The sequence below is a fragment of the Brachyistius frenatus genome, unplaced genomic scaffold, assembly GCF_029030835.1.
Source record: "Brachyistius frenatus isolate BFR_SWC_R1_liver_20210118 unplaced genomic scaffold, ASM2903083v1 Contig_262, whole genome shotgun sequence".
Classification (NCBI taxonomy): Eukaryota; Metazoa; Chordata; class Actinopteri; family Embiotocidae; genus Brachyistius; species Brachyistius frenatus.
In genome coordinates this window covers 464,785-484,032 of record NW_027210861.1, presented here as the reverse complement: position 1 = coordinate 484,032, position 19,248 = coordinate 464,785, and the positions used below count along the sequence as shown (strand labels likewise).

At 41.1% G+C, this 19,248-nt stretch overlaps 1 protein-coding gene across 1 annotated transcript; it reads right to left on the bottom strand.

The window, feature by feature from the left end:
• Positions 1 to 336: 336 nt before the first annotated feature.
• LOC138634443 (inactive pancreatic lipase-related protein 1-like) lies at positions 337 to 18,170 on the bottom strand. The gene is made up of 12 exons (XM_069721367.1): positions 18,116 to 18,170; positions 14,555 to 14,706; positions 13,634 to 13,753; positions 12,669 to 12,803; positions 11,737 to 11,845; positions 10,976 to 11,095; positions 10,780 to 10,896; positions 8,054 to 8,172; positions 4,862 to 4,991; positions 3,467 to 3,581; positions 2,126 to 2,293; positions 337 to 420 (listed from the first exon to the last, which is right to left on the bottom strand). Exons 1-12 carry the CDS (start codon positions 18,168 to 18,170, stop codon positions 351 to 353), a joined length of 1,410 nt encoding a protein of 469 aa, XP_069577468.1. The 3' UTR covers positions 337 to 350.
• Between the last annotated feature and the right edge of the window lie 1,078 nt (positions 18,171 to 19,248).

The window sequence follows — 19,248 nt, the reverse complement described above, 5'->3', positions numbered from 1 at the left end:
AGTTATAAAAAAAGAACATATGGAGTTATAAAAAAAGAACATATGGAGTTATAAAAAAGAACATATGGAGTTATAAAAAAAAGAACATGTGGGAGTTATAAAAAAAGAACATATGGAGTTATAAAAAAAGAACATGTATGGAGTTATAAAAAAGAACATATGGAGTTATAAAAAAAAAGAACATATGGAGTTATAAAAAAAGAACATGTATGGAGTTATAAAAAAGAACATATGAGTTATAAAAAAAGAACATGTATGGAGTTATAAAAAAAAATGAAAGGACAGACAGCTGAAAAGGTTTCAGTTCAGAATCTTTATTGAAAGAGCCCGAGGGGAGCGACTGGAGCTGGTTAACTTTGGCATGGAAGCACCGACTGGATCACATTCTCCCTCACGTTGTTATAGCTGCAGAAGACGGATCTGTGAAGGAAGAAACCAGATAAAAAGAAACACGGTGAGACGTCGTAGCGGACAACCTCAATGAATATTTGATTTAAGTATCAGCTTTAATAACAATGTTTAAACAACAGTCCTCTGATTCAGACATTGGTACTGAGTCATAAATCATCTTATGCAGTAATACTTTGTATGCCGACAATCTGAGAAGCATTAACTCTAAAAATAAAAATAAATGATTTTAATTCTTTCCCGAGTCACTATGTTTTGTTTTTTATTAATTAAACATGATGTCATCCCATCCCAGCGGCCTCACCACTAGAGGGCACTATAGTTCCATGCTGCTCCATGTTTAACTGCAGCTTGAGAACTACTGCAGTTTAATAACAGAAACTCGCTTCATCACTTCTCATGAAGATTTTACCTTCAGCTTTGGCTGCAGACCAAAACACACTCAACCATATCTTATCAGCTGATTCCTGATTTCTGTAAGACTTGTTTATGATCATATATAGACGCAGTACGTCTTTAAGGGATGTCAAGGTTTGATGTTTTTACACATCACCAAATCCCAAATAAGAATTTTTAAATTTGTCTTTATGTCTCTATTGTAAAACTAACTCCAAACATTAAAGATGTCAGAGTGGAGGAGAACACCTGTCTGTTGTTTTAAATTAATAAACAACCAAAGGGTTAACTGCCCCCCCCCCCCATCCTGTGACTCTCCATGAAACCACCAGAGGGGGCACTTCCCACATCAGCTGGATGAGTACAGAGGTGAAGCTCAGCAGGTAACACAAGAGACACAGAAATTATTGTGAAAATTAACATCAGTAACTGATCAAATAATAACAAATATATTTAGAACAAATTCTATGATTTTGTTTTCCATCCGTTTGGTGGATGCAGTTTTAGTATGAGTATGATATAAAGACCTAAAGACCTTAATCAGCTTTCATCAAAACGGGGCTATTTTGATTTGTGTTTTTTGGTTTGTAATACAATTAAATTATTTATGCTATGTTTTGCTTTTCTTAGTTCTTTTTTTCCAATAAAAACAGCCACAAAGATTTTTATTTTATCGGTTGAACTTTCTGTTTACAGACAAATGCAACAGTTTGTTTTTCTCCATTACTGTGAAATAAATGTAATTTTTAATGTGTTATCTCTTTTTTTTGGATAAGATAAGGAAATAATTTACCATAACATCAACATGAAACATTTTCCATGATGGATAAACTATCTTGTATATGAATCTTTGCCTCTGGAGCAACAGGTCTAAAAAATGTCAAACTTTTGATCAGTGGATTGTTGTAGCGTTCTTACAACTACTGCTGATTTACATATAACTATAAACTTAGCTCTGTTTTTCATTCCTTCCCAGCTCCCTGTGGAGGGATGAAGCTGAGGGATGAAGCTACAACCTCGGTCGACTGAACGCCTCGATTACCTGTATTTGTTTCAAATTAAAAGCCCTCTTTGTTTAATATACAGTCCAGCTGCTTCCAGGGTTTTCACCTGGCCTTGGTTAACATATATCACAGCTCAAACAAACCAATGAAGTGTGTTTCAGATGGGTGTCGTGGCAAAATATTTATATTTTACATTATACCAACAAACTATCTCCTTATTTCCACCTTATTTCATTTTAAGTGGCTTTACAAGCTGTACTTGTACAGGTTGGTGTGATTTTCTGCTATTTGAGGTACGAGACGTCTGACAAACTTACATCTTCTTGTCTTTCCCCCTCAGCAGCTCCACCTTGGAGGCACCGTACCGAGGCTTCAGGGGGTTAAAGATGTGGTTGTTCCACCGAAACTTCACCTCGGTCACCTCCCCGAAGTCCACCTCAGCGTTGATCAGCAGGTCATACTTCCTCCCAGGACTCAACAGACCCCTGTGGAACACGTCAAACATGATGATGTTCTGCTCATTCATAACATGCACTGCTCTACATGAAGCAGTACTTCATTTAAAGACTTTACACTCTCATTGCTGTTTCTACTGTTTTCCTTTTTCATGACTTACTCCAACCGACCAGATGTTGAAGTTATGTCTGACTAAACTTAATTTTGTATTGGTTACAACAGCTTTGTGTATCACAATTACTATGAAATCTGATTAGTGTGAATAAAAAGGCCGCAAGGAAAATGGAAAGGTGGATATTTGGTATTAATATTCAAACATCCTATGAGGCTCATTAGACTTAAGCACCATCTGTGGGAGCCAAATTACATGTATGTATGTTCCATCCATCCATCCATTATCAATTCAACCCGCTTCACCATGAACAGGGTCACGGGGGGCGGAGCCTATCCCAGCTCACATTGGACAGCTGGATGTATGTATGCTTGGTAAATAAGGAGAGTCTGTATTCTGGTTATATAAACTGAGTTAAGTGGTTTGTTTGAACGAGTGAATTGATAGTAATTTGTAAGAATATTTATAATAATGTAAGAAGATACTACATACATGACTGTGGAATAACGTACAGGAGTAAAGCCGGAGTAATGGCTGAGTATCATCCGGCCACACCACCGTTCTACGTTTCAGCTTCATTTCACAGCTCATTGAAAAATGCTTCATTCCTCCTGAAAAGTGAGGAAATTAAAAGTGTTTTTCTCGTGTAGCTGCATGTCTTTGGTATGTGACGGAGGAAAGGAAGTGTGGAAAAAGATCAATTATTGCTTCTTCTACAAAGATTCTCCACAGATTTGTTGGTGTTCGAGTGAACAAAGTAAAAAGTGTAAGTCAGGTGCTGTAACACTAACTGCTGACCGTTTCCATGCTCTGTGCACGTCTAAGTGTGCACGTGGTTTGAATGCAACAGGATCAGCTTCCGAACCACCTCTGACCACGTCAACAAAACCTTCTCTGACAGCTGTTACTCTCCTCCCACTGCGGCGATACAACAATCTGCCCGATATGTGAACACACCACTCAACTCAAACAGAGAAGCAGCGATGCTGATGTTGAGAAAGCGATGTAACGTGGAGGAGTTACTTGTGAAGGTTTCTGCCTCCTTCTTCGTGTGCTGCATGGACCGAACAATGTGCAGTAATATTCTCACATGTGAAGCTGGAACTCTTTGGTGCTTTCATCGCCTCCGGTGAGCGCCACGTACATGAGGCCGAGGTTGGGCCAGCTGGGACCGTCCAGGGTTACTGTCACTTTGTAGCTGTAACCTAGAAAAGGACAGAAACAGGGCGCAGTGACAACTTAGTGTGATAATGATGCATGTTCAGTTATCACCACAGGGTGTGTTTAAAGACAGACAGACATCATCCAAGGTTCTGAAGCTCAGTTCCGGGTCGCTCTGCCCATCTTGGCAGATGTCCCCCAGTTAATCCAAAGACCGAGCGGGTGGAGGTGAGGTGGGGCGTCTGAAACCAGAAACCAGAAACCCACCTGTCCCTCAAAGCAGCCCCGCCCTCAGGAAATCCTCCCCCATAAAGTTGTTCTGGGAGGGGAAGTCAGCTAAAGACAAAACTGTTTTTTTGTACCAGGATATAAAAATGTTTCTGCTGTACAGTTGCTTATTTTAAAATGCAGTCTGTGGCTCTTCTGCTTTTCCTTCATTCAACAGCAGATGTTTCTGTTTCTTCATCCCACTTTAAAACCTTCTTTCTACCGACATGTTGTTGGTGTGAAAACCCTGAAAATCACTAAAGGAACAAATAAATGTCTTCCGCCGACGCGGTTTCAGGTTTGGTGTGAACTGTTTATGCACGAGTACATAAACTGATGTTTTCCACAGCTGTACGGGCTGTGTGGAGGATTTTATTTATTTCCACACACGTGGTTGATTGTATCTTAATTTCAGGAGTCTCTATACATATGAGCTCCACAGGGCAGCAGTTAGGCTTTTTAAAATGCAGTGAATGGGATTGATGGTAGACGTGTGATGGTAGAATCGGATCATCGGGGTGAGGGACGCCTCCTCGGGGGAAAGTCCCGAGTCAGTCTGTCCCTGGAGAGGGATACTGGCTGATGACATCATTCCTGGTCATTAATATGTCACTAACAACCTGTTATATTGGATACTTAAGAATGAATCTCATTATTTCCACTCAATACCTCAGCAGGGCCCGGTAGCACAGCCTGCAGTCTGGGGCTCCAAAAATGTTCAATGCAAACTCAAAAATCTTGAAAACTTCATTTTAAACCTCCAGATAAAAGTCACAGTTTCAGCATATTTCAAAAAGAGCTTTGTTTGGATGGAGGACAATGGGTTTGTGACTCTACTCCCAGTAGCAAAAGACATCAATGGAGAACGCTACTAGCTGATAGAAAACTACGTTATCCTTCAACGTGAAAACCTTAAATCTGTAAATACCAATTGTTCACTGAACACAAATAATACGAACATTTTCAGGGCTTCTTTCCAGTGAAATCTTACATTGACCTCTTCCAAGCTGTAAGTCGCTCTTCAGTTTTACCAGGACAGGAAGGGCGAGGTACTTACGGCCAAAGGGCTTTGAGTGGCCCGTGTTGAGGAAGTACTTTGTCTTTGAGTCTCTGTGGGTCACGGAGAACCTGTCAGCACGGTGGCCCATCAGAGGACATTGGCTGTCTGCACACGGGAAACACTTTCCCTGTGAAGACAAGGACACGCTGAGGTGTGAAGAACAAGCTCACCCCGTGAGTCGGAGAGTCTTTTGCTGTCAGGGAACAGTCGGGGAAAGTGACAAACATAAAAGACTTTTCCCACATGCTCCTTTAAAATACTGCAGATTGCCACCTTATAAATGTGTAGGTGGGGAATTGTGCAGGTTTTGCAGTGAGTTGTGCAGCTAGTCACTCCGGCTGCAGGAATAACAGCAGCGAGTGTTTACGAGGTGAACGACAAGGAGGTGTTGTCATCTCTCAACAGGCACATAGTCACATGAGGTCATTCTTGGCGCTCCCCGAGCCTCCTTTGATCGGGACATGTGTCCGAAGCGGGGATAAACTGTCATTAACGCCGACAGCTGCAGATACAAGCCTTCCCCACAGAAGACATGAGGGAAGCCCGTTTGCATGGGCCCGTCCGCCGCAGCAAAAATCCAATATTGCAGAATCAACTTCTGAAACCCAAGAAATGGTTAGCGGCCGTATCGGTGTCATAAAGCAGCAACAGGTGGCGGCCCCACGCACATGCTGGGCTGGTGGAGATGTGGCGCCTTTCCTCCTCCGGCCCTTCGTACGTCTGAGCCCATCTGACCGGCACCAGACACATTTTTAACTGAGGACATCAGATTCCTCCCTGAGCCCTCAGCTGTAGCCGCTGGGATCATCACAGACCCTCTGGGGGCTATTTTTATGTACAAATTCAGGCCCGTTACAACTTTTATCAAACTGGATCCATTGATGCACATTTTTACAATTCATCTCAAGACTTTTGCACGGACGCTTGTGGCAATAATCTTTGACTTAAACTCATCAAACGTCTGCTAACACGTGTATTTACAGTAAGTGTGAAATCATTAGTGGATTTACTAACAGCTAGGTAGGTAGGTAGGTATTTACTTTATTAATCCCCGAGGGGAAATTTTTTAAATCTAAAAAAAAAAAGCTTAATCACACAAGGAGATTTGATCACATAAATAGATAGGAGTAACATTAATGGGGGTATTCTATGGAACCAACAACACACTGCTGACATGGCATTTTGGGGGAGAATTCACCTGTAAGAAACTTTTAGGAGTGAATCAGGATCCAGTTCTCGATGCTTCCATGTTGTTGACCAACTGCGAAGCATCTGGACAGAGCTGACCTTTGACCTGTTGAGGCTGTGATATCAGCCGCGCTGCACCATCCAGTTGGATGTAACTGTTCAGGTGGAGTATGATGGCTGGTGACAGCAGGATCTGCTGTAAGGACTTTAATGTGTTCAATGACCTGTGTTGTGATTTGGTGATATGTTTTTGGCCCCAGTAGCAACTCAACCAGCCCTTTTTTTTTTTTAATTTGTAGAAACATACCCTGCAGTTCAGTTCAAAAGTAACCTAGCAGAATACATTTACATCTTACGTTTGCTTTCTTAAGCATTTGCATACTTCTAAACTAATTTTGGGAACACTACCTGAGGGGCTGAGCATAAACTGACATGACACGTGTCACGTACATGAATTGGTAGAGCACATTTTGAGTCCCTATGTCTTTTTGAAAATGTGTTGAACCAAACTGAACATATTTTAGGTTTGTCATGCTAAAAATAATCCACTAGATGTCACTACGTCCTGAAATAACAAGCCTTTTCTGACGGCTTGCTCTCCAGAAGTCAGCAACAAAAACCGCAGTCTAGAAATAAAAACCTTTTTGTAAAGAGTTTTTCTGACACTTAGTCTCAGAGAACTTTCTGATATCTGATTTCTTGATACAACAAAACAAAGTCTGTTAAGGGTCAAATAGTTTTCTAATAACATGCACTGAAATTTTTTTAGATTTTGTCACTTTGTGGTAAAAGTATTGAAGCTAAGAAAATGTTACTAAAACTGATTACCACACAATAAAAAGCTTCTGATCATAAATATTGTTAATATGATAAATATAATTTTATTCCATGATACATATGCTGTAATATTTTTATGAAAACTATTACGGGTAGTAATACTACAAATCTCCTGGGAACAAATGGACATGTAGGTATAGTAACATGTAACTAGCCTGATAGCATTCATTATTTGTATATTTGTTTGTTTGTTGTGTTTGTTTTTTTTTCTGTCAGAAATTCAAGGCAAACCAGCAAAGCTTTAAAGCATAAATAAAGTCTCACTTAAAAAGTATTAACAAATATAAAAACGTGTATCTTATCTCAAATATTCTATATCATATTCTATCTCAATTGTTTTGGTATTTGTTCTTGTATTTTGACTTTTACCATAAAGTGACTTCTCAATTGTTTTTAAGCCTATTTTAAAAACACACAAACTTTAGGGTCTATTAAAACATATTGACTGTTGTTAATAAAACTCCTGCAGGAACTGGAAATGATAAGAAACAAAATGTGTCTCAACAAGAACAAGGCAAACAATGTCAACTTTGCATCAAAGTGACATAAGTGACACTTAAAGACAACAGTCATCAACATTCATGAAGACTCTTTCATTTCCATGTCAGTTATATAAACTCCCCTCCAAGTATTTCAAGTCTCCTCCTGTTTGTTTCACTTGTTCTCTTTATCTTACAAACTGTTGCTCTCCTCACTTTACAGATAAACATTTCACATATGAAACCTTAAAGTTCCACTTCAGCCAGTTCAGAAATTATAAGACTACTTTTGTGTCGGTGCACCTGTAATAATAAATTGACTTGTGAGAGTTGAGTTCAGTATATTCAACTGATTAAAGTGTTGCACTTAATACAAGTAAACATTTGTAAGGAAGGTTTGTATGTTTTACATTCTTCCTCCTCAAGTAAACTCATTGCAAGTTGTAAAAAAGAAATCAATAAAAGTTAAAAAAAAAAAAACCTACTATTCAAAAACATTTCATATTCCAGGCTGATATCTTGTTTGAATTACTACAGTAAATTGATCTGGGCTAAAGAGAGAAGTCATTAAAGTTCTCTTCCAAAGAATTTAGATGTATTTTAACCCACTGACTTCAAACACAACATCCAGAGATGGCATTCGAGCGACTAGAGGTCAGTGGAGGTCGTTGTTCCCAATACTTACATCAGCAAAGCTCTTTTTGTCACTACAGGGGAATCCGACGAAGCCCTGAGATTTAACAACGCTCTCGATGTAGTACTCGTAGGCTCGGGCGTGGTTACAGGCGTCGAACTTTGAGGTACCTGAGAACAGATCGGATCAGATGACAGGAAGCAGAGGAGGAAGGACGACTTGGTGTTAGAAGAGGAAGAAGTACAGACGTGAATGCAGATTGCAGTCATGCATGTCAAAAAGCAAAGTCTGAACTAATGACTCTGACCGGAAATATTGGAAGATCAAGAAGTATTTTATGTTTAAAACTATCAGGAAATCCTCTGCATTGGTTTTTAAAATGAGCACCGACAAAAACTAGTCAGGAAGAAGTTAGAGAAAGTAATGTAATAATAATGATGATGATGGTAGTCAGAATGTGAGCCGTGTTGTTAGTGGTGGTGGTAGGTGGAGGAGGGGGGAAGGTTAGGGAGAGGGGGGCAGATATGGAAAGAGGTCAAAGTTTATTTTGTTTTCTCCTCCAGTACACAGCGAACACCAGGCACTCCCGGACCTCCAGCTATGCAGCCCTGGCTCCCACTCTCCCTCTCTTATCTATAGGATCAAAAGGGGCCAATTCAGCTGTGACACCCCCCCCCCTCATCCCCCACCCCCTCCATCTCCCCTCCAGACCCAGGCATGGAACCAATGCTGCCACTTGAGCCTTGCAACTCAGCGGCACATTTCAGAAGAAGGTCGTTATCCTCCCTTTCAGAAAAGATCTGCTCAGATCGGTCCAGCAGGAAAAACTGGACCTGGACTTCCTTCATAAGGTTTCCATTGGGACCAGAACTCCAGTACTCCAGTACTCCAGTACTCCAGTACTGCAATACTCCAGTTCTCCAATAATCCAATACTCCAGTACTCCAGTACTCCAATACTCTAATACTCCAATACTCCAGTACTCCAGTACCCCAATACCCCAGTACTCCAGTACTCCAGTCCTCCAATACTCCAGTACTCCAGTCACCCAGTACTCCAGTACTCCAATACTCCAATACTCCAGTACTCCAGTACTCCAGTACCCCAATACTCTAATACTCCAATACTCCAGTACTCCAGTACCCTAGTACCTCAGTACTCCAGTACTCCAGTACTCCAGTACTCCAATACTCCAGTACTGCACTACTCCAGTACTCCAATACTCTAATACTCCAGTACACCAGTACTGCAATACTCCAGTACTCCAATACTCCAATACTCCAGTACTCCAGTACTCCAATACTCTAATACTCCAATACTCCAGTACTCCAGTACCCCAATACCCCAGTACTCCAGTACTCCAGTACTCCAATACTCCAGTACTCAAGTACTCCAGTACTCAAGTACTCCAGTACTTCAGTACTCCAGTACTCCAGTACTCGAATACTCCAATACTCCAGTATTCCAGTACTGCAATACTCCAGTACTCCAATACTCTAATACTCCAGTACTCCAGTACTCCAATACTCCAATACTCCAATACTCCAGTACTCCAGTACTCCAACACTCCAGTACTCCAGTACTGCAATACTCCAATACTCCAGTACTCCAATACTCTAGTAACCCAGTACTCCAGTACTGCAATACTCCAGTACTCCAATACTCTAATACTCCAGTACTCCAGTACTCCAATACTCCAATACTCCAATACTCCAGTACCCCAGTACTCTAGTAATCCAGTACTCCAGTATTCCAGTTCTCCAGTACCCCAGTACTCTAATACTCCAGTACTCCAACACTCCAGTACTGCAATACTCCAATACTCCAGTACTCCAGTACTCCAATACTCCAGTACTCCAATACTCCAGTACTCAAGTACTCCAGTACTTCAGTACTCCAGTACTCCAGTACTCCAGTACTCGAATACTCCAATACTCCAGTATTCCAGTACTGCAATACTCCAGTACTCCAATACTCTAATACTCCAGTACTCCAGTACTCCAGTACTCCAATACTCCAATACTCCAATACTCCAATACTCCAGTACTCCAGTACTCCAACACTCCAGTACTCCAGTACTGCAATACTCCAATACTCCAGTACTCCAATACTCTAGTAACCCAGTACTCCAGTACTGCAATACTCCAGTACTCCAATACTCTAATACTCCAGTACTCCAGTACTCCAGTACTCCAATACTCCAATACTCCAATACTCCAGTACCCCAGTACTCTAGTAATCCAGTACTCCAGTATTCCAGTTCTCCAGTACCCCAGTACTCTAATACTCCAGTACTCCAGTAGTCCAACACTCCAGTACTCCAGTACTCCAGTACTCCAGTACTCCAGTACTCCAGTACTGCAATACTCCAATACTCCAGTACTCCAATACTCTAGTAATCCAGTACCCCAATACTCCAGTACTCCAATACTCCAATACTCCAATACTCCAATACTCTAATACTCTAATACTCTAATACTCCAGTACTCCAGTACTCCAGTACTCCAATACTCCAACACTCCAGTACTCCAGTACTCCAATACTCCAATACTCCAATACTCCAATACTCCAATACTCCAGTACTCCAGTACGTGCGACACGTTTCCTGAGATGTTGGACTGGAATCATCCATCTTTGTTGGGAGGTGGTTGTATTTCTGACAGCAGCTTGTATATTGAACCAGCATGAACTATTTGCCAAATACAGCAGCTGATTGGTTGACAGGAAGACCGCGATTAAATCAGATTGTTTTTCTGCTTCGTGCTGTGGTTTCTCACCCTGCCAGATGTTGTCCAGGTCTGAGGGCTTTCCTCTGTTGGCAGAGCAGCCGGGCATCAGTTCTCCTCCGTTGGGGTAGAAGTCGATGTGACCCACCGTCTCCGACATGCCCAGACCTGAAGGGACGAAAACAAAGATTGTAGAAAGTAACGTGAAGACACTGTGCGAACTCTCGTGACCGTCAGTGACGTGTACCGAGTTTGGAGTCAAAGGGAAGTCCGTCGGTGTGAATGACGTCCACAAAGGTGGCGTCGCTAGTGTCCAGACGAACGGAGGCATCGGTGTCCTGGAAGTAAGGTTCAGTTGGGTCCAGTCCTGAACAGAGAAGAACAGCCAATCACAACCATAGGACCTGAAGTCTGTCTGATCCTGGAACTGCTTTCTACCAGCTTCAGCATCGTCCTCCAGGAGGACAGACTCCCAGAGAGTCTCTTCAGCTCTAGATGCTGCAGATTAAAAATGTTTGACAAAACAAAAGGGTGATGCAGAGATGACATAATAATACATCTGATACTTTAATCATTTTTAAACACATCATTAGATGTGATCATGTAACATAAACTTCTTATGTTCATATAAATAAAACTTGTTAGGACCGGCACAGACTTGTCAGAAAGGAACTGAATCTATGAGTGAATATTTACAGTATTATACATTCATGTATAAATGTATGAAACTGTAAGCTCGGTATTTATGAGAATGTATGGTTTTATCAATATTGGGCCGGTCTCAATGAAAGTCATGATAAAAGTCAATCATTTTACTTTACTATTATCAGACATCAGTTCAAGTCCAGTTTCACAATCTGTGATAGTAAAAATATTGTTCTTAATGTTAAAAAAAAAAAAAAAATCTAGCAGTATTCATATGAAATAATCAAAACTTTTAACAAAACTGCACTTTTAATGTAAATTTTTAAAGCACCTGTTTTGGTCCGTTGTGCTGCAGCAGCTCACCTGTGATGCGAGCGAGGCCGGGGATCCTGCTGCCCGTCTCTCCTGCAGCATGAGCTCCCAGACTGTGTCCGATAATCCTGAACTTATCGGCGGTCTGTTTGAAGTGACCCTGAAATGTACAGACTGTACGTTAACAGTAGAGGTACGGTATCGAGCAGACATCCTGTCAGCCTCCAGCTGTGGTCTGTCTGGGCCTCATTAACCCCTCGGTTATTTTATTTTAAAGTTATTCTGTGTTTACACTTCTACTCAGCAGTAATATGAAGACACTTCACAGACAACATAATGTAGTCTGTACAGGAGGATGTTTGTACACTCTGCTTCATATACATCCGTTTTGAAAATCCTTTGACCATTTGTCTCTTGAGATTATCAAAATATCGAATTCATTGTTTGCATATTTCTTTAAAAGGAAAATGTGTCTGTATTGTGTCTTCAGGTGCCTTTCGTCTGTATAAAAACAATAATCATGTGAGTTTATTGACTGTCACACTGTGTGAGTTTGGTGTAATAAACTCTTGAGGTTGTCAGATTGTGATGAAATCCTGATAAATCATGAAGAGATCAGAATGAACCACGGTGAAACTCTGCAGGATTTTCTTCCCGAGTTAAACTAACTTTTTCTTTCTTTCCTGTATCAGTCAGTGTTTTCTGCACCATTTCTAAACCTCGTGAGACTTTTGTGTACATTTCTGATAGTGTCTGAATTTAGTTTGATCACCTAAAGATACCTTTACTTGGAGTGAGAAGAGAATAGATAGCAGGTATCACTTTTATCTTTCTATGTTTACTACAAAGTTTAGTGCAGGATGTGTTTAACCTGGTGTAGTAGAGTTAGCTGTCAGAAGAAGAGTATCTTCTGTACAAAAGGTGGATTTTATGTTGCGGGTGTAATCCATGTAGTCCACCAGTGTTGGACAGGGAGTCTTTACCATGAGGAAGGTGGTCATGTGAGCCACCTGGGCAGCCACCAGCCGGGCGTTATTGGCAGCCTGAGTGTACCGAGTCTTCACTCCGTTCTTCCACTCCACTGCAATACAGTTCACATTCTCCCACTGCAATATGGCCTACACACACACACACACACACACACACACACACACACACACACACACACACACACACACACACACACACACACACACACACACACACACACACACACACACACACACACACACACAGCTATAAGTTCTCCAACACACATTTAATGAAGCAGTATTTGTAGCTGTTGGAGACATGTTAGGTAATAAAATTCCTCTGGACCGTAAGAAGTTGTATTTTGGTTTTGAACAGAAGAAGCTAATAGGTGACATCCATCCATCATCTATATCCACTTTATCCTGAACAGGGTCACAGGGGGGCGGAGTCTATCCCAGCTCACATTGGGTGAAGGTGGGGTTCACCTGGACAGGTCACCAGTCCACCACAGGGACACATAGAGACAGACGCAAACAAAGACCATTCACGCTCTCATTCACACCTCAGGGACATTTGTAGAACCACCAGTTAACCTGAGGTTCATGTTTCTGGATGGTGGGAGGAAGCTGGAGAACCGAGAGAACCCACGCAGGCACATGGAGAACATGCAGACTCACACAGGAAGGCCCAGATTCAAACCCAGAACCTTTTTACTGTGAGGTGACAATGCTAACCACTGCACCACTGTGCCACCCATAAAAGGTGACGTGTTTCACTGTAAAACTATAGATGCCTGCAAATAAAGTGATAAATAAAAACTGGTAGGAGGGGAAAAAAAAGATCCAAAGGATAGACACACGAAATGATGTATTCACTGAGGAATAAGAGAGACTTTGTCTTCTTCTCACTGGGTTCTTCCCATTTAACATTTCTTGGAGGAACATCCGTGGTTGGGTTGTAAAATGTTCCCTCTTACCTTACACATCTCCTGCGGCCAGTCCTCGTCTCCTTTTAACAAATACCCAGGAATGATGAAGCGAGTTTGTCTCCTCCCGCTGTAGTTGGATATCTGGATGGTTTGATCAGCCTTGATCTCCTGAGGGTTTCATTAGAGCATCGACATCTTCAAGGACTGGTTCAACATGTTTCAATACTTATGTTTAAAGTGTTTCATGTAATTGCTCATTGTGTTCATACTTCCTGTAAAGAGATGAGAAACTCTCATTCTGAGCTTCAGAAGTTTGAGTTAAATTCATCTTTAGCAGGTTAGAAAGTGAGCAGAGAAGTCTGGTCAAATAAAAATAGATGAATCCTTCCAATATACTGTTTAGTGTATCTTAAGGTATAAATGTTTCAGACAGTTAAGTTGTGGATAAACACCTGAATTAGTTACTTGAAGGTCTAAATTGTTCAATATCTGATAGTGAATGAAACACAGGTATCACGTAGAAATGAAACAGTCGATGAAACAAAAAGCTAAAACAACATGACAAAAAACAAATGTAAAAGTGGTGAAATATGAGTTTCTGTCACTGCAAGTGTGACTGCAAATCTGACAGAAACCTAAAAACTGAGAATTCAACTGGATAAAAAATATTATACCAAAAACACTTTTATCTAATCAATAGTTTTAAAACACAACAGGTGGTATCAGTGCAGTTGATCTGAGGGGTTGTGGGGGCTTCATCATTAAAACAGACTGGTGGAGATTCCATCTGAACTTAAGAATGAAGTTTGCACAGATGTTGTCCCACATGACTTTAGAGAGATCTCTTCATGGGTGAACAACAACCCTTCGAACACCCTTCAGCTTGTTATTGTCGTGGATGCGCTCTTGGTTTTAACATCACATCATTGGTGACACAGCGGTGTTATGTAAGCTGGACCTCCTCCTTGCCTGATAGTAGCGGTTCTTCTGGGTGAAGAGCAGTAAGCGGGTGCCGATCTGCTCGGGGGTCCAGGGCAGGGCGGAGGCCGGTCTCTGGGCAGTGCCCCCCCACGGAGGCTGGTCGTGGAAGCAGCCCAGCTCATCATAGCAGACCTCGAACGCTGTGGAGGAGACAACTCCAGATTAAACCCAGCCACCCTCGTGCTGTTTACATGTTACATAACAGCAGCTGAGATTAAATATATTGAAAAACATGAAGATTTCTAGGTTGAAAACCTCTTTTATGGAACAGTTCTAGCGAAGTAGAACTGGTAAAGAAGTTCGCTAGATAATAAAATTCTTATTATCAGGGAGAGAATCAGGCCGACCCTTCCTGCCACCATCACTGATGTGATGTTAAGTACAGCAGCCCTGAAAGCAACTGTAGGACCAGATGTAAACTTGGAACATTTCTCTCCTGTTGAGCTCTCTGAGTTAACTAGAATTATTTCTTCATCTGGATCCTCTAGCTGTCTGTTATATCTCATCCCAACTAAACTTTTTAAGGAAGTCTTCCATATTAATTAATACTTCCATATTAGATCAGATCAACCTATCTATTGCAACCGGCTATGTACCGCAGGCTTTTAAAGTGGCTGTAATTAAACCTTTACTTAAAAAGCCGACTCTTGATCAGCTGTTTTAGGAAACTACAGACCAATTTACAACCTGACGTGTATTTCTAAAATCCTTGAAAAAGTTGTTTCAAATCAACTTCTTGATCATTTACAAAGGAATGATCTGTTTGAAGATTTTCAGTCTTTAGAGTTCATCATAGTACAGAAACAGCTCTGGTGAAAGTTACTAACGACCTTTCATTAGCCTCAGATAATGGACTCGTCTCTGTACTTGTTCTTCTGGACCACAGTGCTGCTTTTGATACGATTGATCATACGATCTTATTACAGAGATTAGAAGATGTTACGAGGATTAAAGGAACTGCATTAGACTGGTTCAAATCCTACTCATCAGATAGATTCCAGTTTGTCCATGTCAACAATGAGTCTTCCAGACAAACAAGAGTTAGTTATGGAGTTCCACAAGGCTCAGTGTTAGGCCCAATACTTTTTACTTTGTACATGCTTCCATTAGGAGATGTCATCAGGAAGCACTGCATCAACTTCCATTGTTATGCAGATGACACTCAGCTATATCTTTCTATAAAACCAGATGAAACTAATCAGTTAGTAAAACTTGAAGCCTGTCTAAAAGACATAAAGTCCTGGATGACCAAGAACTTCCTGCTTCTAAATTCAGACAAAACAGAAGTTCTTGTACTTGGTCCTAAACACCTCAGATACTCTTTCTGTAATCACTTAGTTACTCTAGATGATGTTGTCTTGGCCTCCAGCAAAACTGTGAGGAACCTTGGAGTCATCTTTGATGAGGATTTGTCCTTTAGACACCATATAAAGCAAATCTCCAGAACTGCCTTCTTTCATTTACGTAATATTAATGAAATCAGAAAAATCCTTCCTCAGCATGACGCAGAAAAACTCATTCATGTGTTTGTTACTTCTAGACTAGATTATTGTAATTCCTTGTTGTTAGGATGTCCAAATTACTCATTAAAAACCTACAGCTGATCCAAAATGCTGCAGCAAGAGTACTGATGGGATTTAACAAGAGAGATCATATTTCTCCAGTTTTATCTTCTCTTCACTGGCTTCCTGCTAAATCAAGAATAGAATTTAAAGTTCTCTTGATGACTTACAAAGCTCTACATGACCAGGCTCCATCATATCTTAGAGATCTTATAGAACCATATAATCCTAGCAGAGCACTTCTCTCTCAGTACGCTGGTCTACTTGTGGTTTCTAGAGTTTCCAGAAGTAGAATGGGAGGCGGAGCTTCAGTTTTCAGGCTCCTCCCCTGTGGAACCAGCTCCCAGTTTGTGTTGGAGGGGCAGAAACCCTCTCTAGCTTTAAGATTAGACTCAAAACGTTCCTTCTTGATAAAGCCTATAGTTAGGGCTGGCTCAGGTAGACCTGAACCAACCCTTAGTTATGCTGTTATAGGCCGAGGCTGCTGGAGGACCTTGTTACATGCTGAGCTTCTTTTCTTTCCTCCTACTCTTTAACTGACTCATACCTCACCATCTTCTTCTCTCCCATAGTTTCTTATTATTATCTGTTGTCTCCATTCAGTTCCTTCGCTCGTGTAGTTTCTGTTCTTTCTTTTCCAGATGTCCCGTCATGGAGCTGCATGTCTCTGCTCTGCGCTTGTCGTCTCCACCAACAGTTCTTCTCTTGTATCTCTATGCTGTCCTTTTCTCTCTCTGCTCTCCTCTCACCTCAACCGGTTGAGGCAGATGGCCGCCCACCTCTGATCCTGGTTCTGTTAACAGATGCTCTGCCCACCTCTGAACCTGGTTCTGTTAACAGAAGCTCCTCCCACCTCTGATCCTGGTTCTGTTAACAGAAGCTCCTCCCACCTCTGATCCTGGTTCTGTTAACAGATGCTCCTCCCACCTCTGATCCTGGTTCTGTTAACAGATGCTCTGCCCACCTCTGATCCTGGTTCTGTTAACAGATGCTCTGCCCACCTCTGAACCTGGTTCTGTTAACAGAAGCTCCTCCCACCTCTGATCCTGGTTCTGTTAACAGAAGCTCCTCCCACCTCTGATCCTGGTTCTGTTAACAGATGCTCCTCCCACCTCTGATCCTGGTTCTGTTAACAGATGCTCTGCCCACCTCTGATCCTGGTTCTGTTAACAGATGCTCTGCCCACCTCTGAACCTGGTTCTGTTAACACAGATCCTGGTTCTGTTAACAGAAGCTCCTCCCACCTCTGATCCTGGTTCTGTTAACAGATGCTCCTCCCACCTCTGATCCTGGTTCTGTTAACAGATGCTCTGCCCACCTCTGATCCTGGTTCTGTTAACAGATGCTCTGCCCACCTCTGAACCTGGTTCTGTTAACAGAAGCTCCTCCCACCTCTGATCCTGGTTCTGTTAACAGATGCTCCTCCCACCTCTGATCCTGGTTCTGTTAACAGATGCTCTGCCCACCTCTGATCCTGGTTCTGTCGGAGGTTTCTTCCTGTTAAAGGGAGTTTTTCTTCCCTCTGTTGGAGGTTTTTCTCCCTTAAAGAGGAGTTTTTCCCTCCTAGCTTATGTGGGAATTTTTGAATTGTTGACTTATTGAATTGTTGAATTGTTGGTGTCTCGGTATAATATTGTAAAGTCTTGCTTTAAGAACTTTAATGTGTTAAGTGCCATGAAATAACCTATGTGGTAATTTGGCGCTATATAAATAAAGTTGAATTGAGTTCAATTCACAAGACATTTATAGTATTGCATTTGACTTGTTCAGTCTTTCAGAACTTATGTCTGAATATGTCATTCATATAGTTTTGATGAAGAACATTGAACAAGCTAATGAACAGTTAATAATTCTGTCAGCAATATAATGAGTTTAAAAAAGTTCAAACTGAGTAGAAACAAATCAATACATTGTGTTCCACTTTCAGAAGACCAACACCTCCACGTTGACTCAACTGGTTCTTAGTGAAACTAAAATCTCAACTTACCACATGATGCACCGATGAGAAAGTAAACCAAACCCAAACACCATATCAGTGGCATCTGTTGAAAATAAAGTCCCATCATAAATTCTGATTGTACAGAAGTAAAACAAAGATGTTAAAGGGCTGCTGCTGTCCACTCACCTTGAGGCCAGACAGGAAGGTCCTGAATTCAGTCTGGTTCGGCTTTAAATACTGCAGCCAGCTGCTTGTTGTCCACGTCGGAGTGGGAAAACACACAGCTGACAGATAGGAAGATATGTTGAGAGTGGTAGAAAAACAGGCCACTTATTATAACACACTTCATATGTACGTGATGCTTCGATGTGCAGACACCAGAGCTTTTCCAGGAAAAGGTGATGTCTGCAGCAATGTAACAAAGAGTCAAATTAACTTCAGCTCAAATTTATCATTTTCTCAGTTATTGAAGAGAGTTTAACTGGATTTTACGTAGATGACATTCATTTGTAGGAAGTTGATTCAAAATTATTTATATTTTATAGAGACAAATCACAACATCTGTAATCTCAGGGCCCACTAAGGTTTAAGACCTTATAAGAAAACCAACAATTCCCTCTTTTTGATTATTTTTTTTTTTAATTTAATTTATTTTGCACAAATTTAAAGAGTTTACAAGATAAAAAAATAAAAAAATTGTGCAATGCAGGAAGAGGCAAAAAAAACAACCCGAAGCCTCCATCCGATAATGTTAAAAGTTCACAAAGTTATAGAAAATACCAAGTTTACATACAGACATAATATTGCTACATAAAAATAAATAACAACAACATGTATAACGATCACAGCAACGACAATAAAGTCAATATAAAAGCAAAAGGATATGAGTCTGGTGATGGATGAGAGAGGATGTCTGTATGTTGCCGTTACAAAACAGCAGTTAGTTTTTAAAGATGCTGTAAAGTAGAAATGAAAATGAGTTTTAAGTTCATCACACCACAGAAGTATGGGTTGTTAACTACCCATCCAAATTTGAATGAAAAAAAACAGACAAGTTTGTTAAATTAGGCTTTGAAATAGTGAGAAAATCATCAGTCTTCTCTGCTCTGAGACTGGGGGGGCGTTTCCTGAAGGAGCTGAAGCTCCGCCCCCTTGCTGGAAGGTGTTCAGTGTTGTGTATG

Coding starts and splice junctions, on each gene's coding strand:
- LOC138634443 (XM_069721367.1), bottom strand. CDS start 18,170: ATGCCACTGATATGGTGTTTGGGTTTGGTTTACTTTCTCATCGGTGCA. Junction 8,173..10,779: donor CCTGGACAACATCTGGCAGG/GTGAGAAACCAC, acceptor ATCTGTTCTCAG/GTACCTCAAAGTTCGACGCC. Junction 4,992..8,053: donor ACAAAAAGAGCTTTGCTGAT/GTAAGTATTGGG, acceptor TTGTCTTCACAG/GGAAAGTGTTTCCCGTGTGC.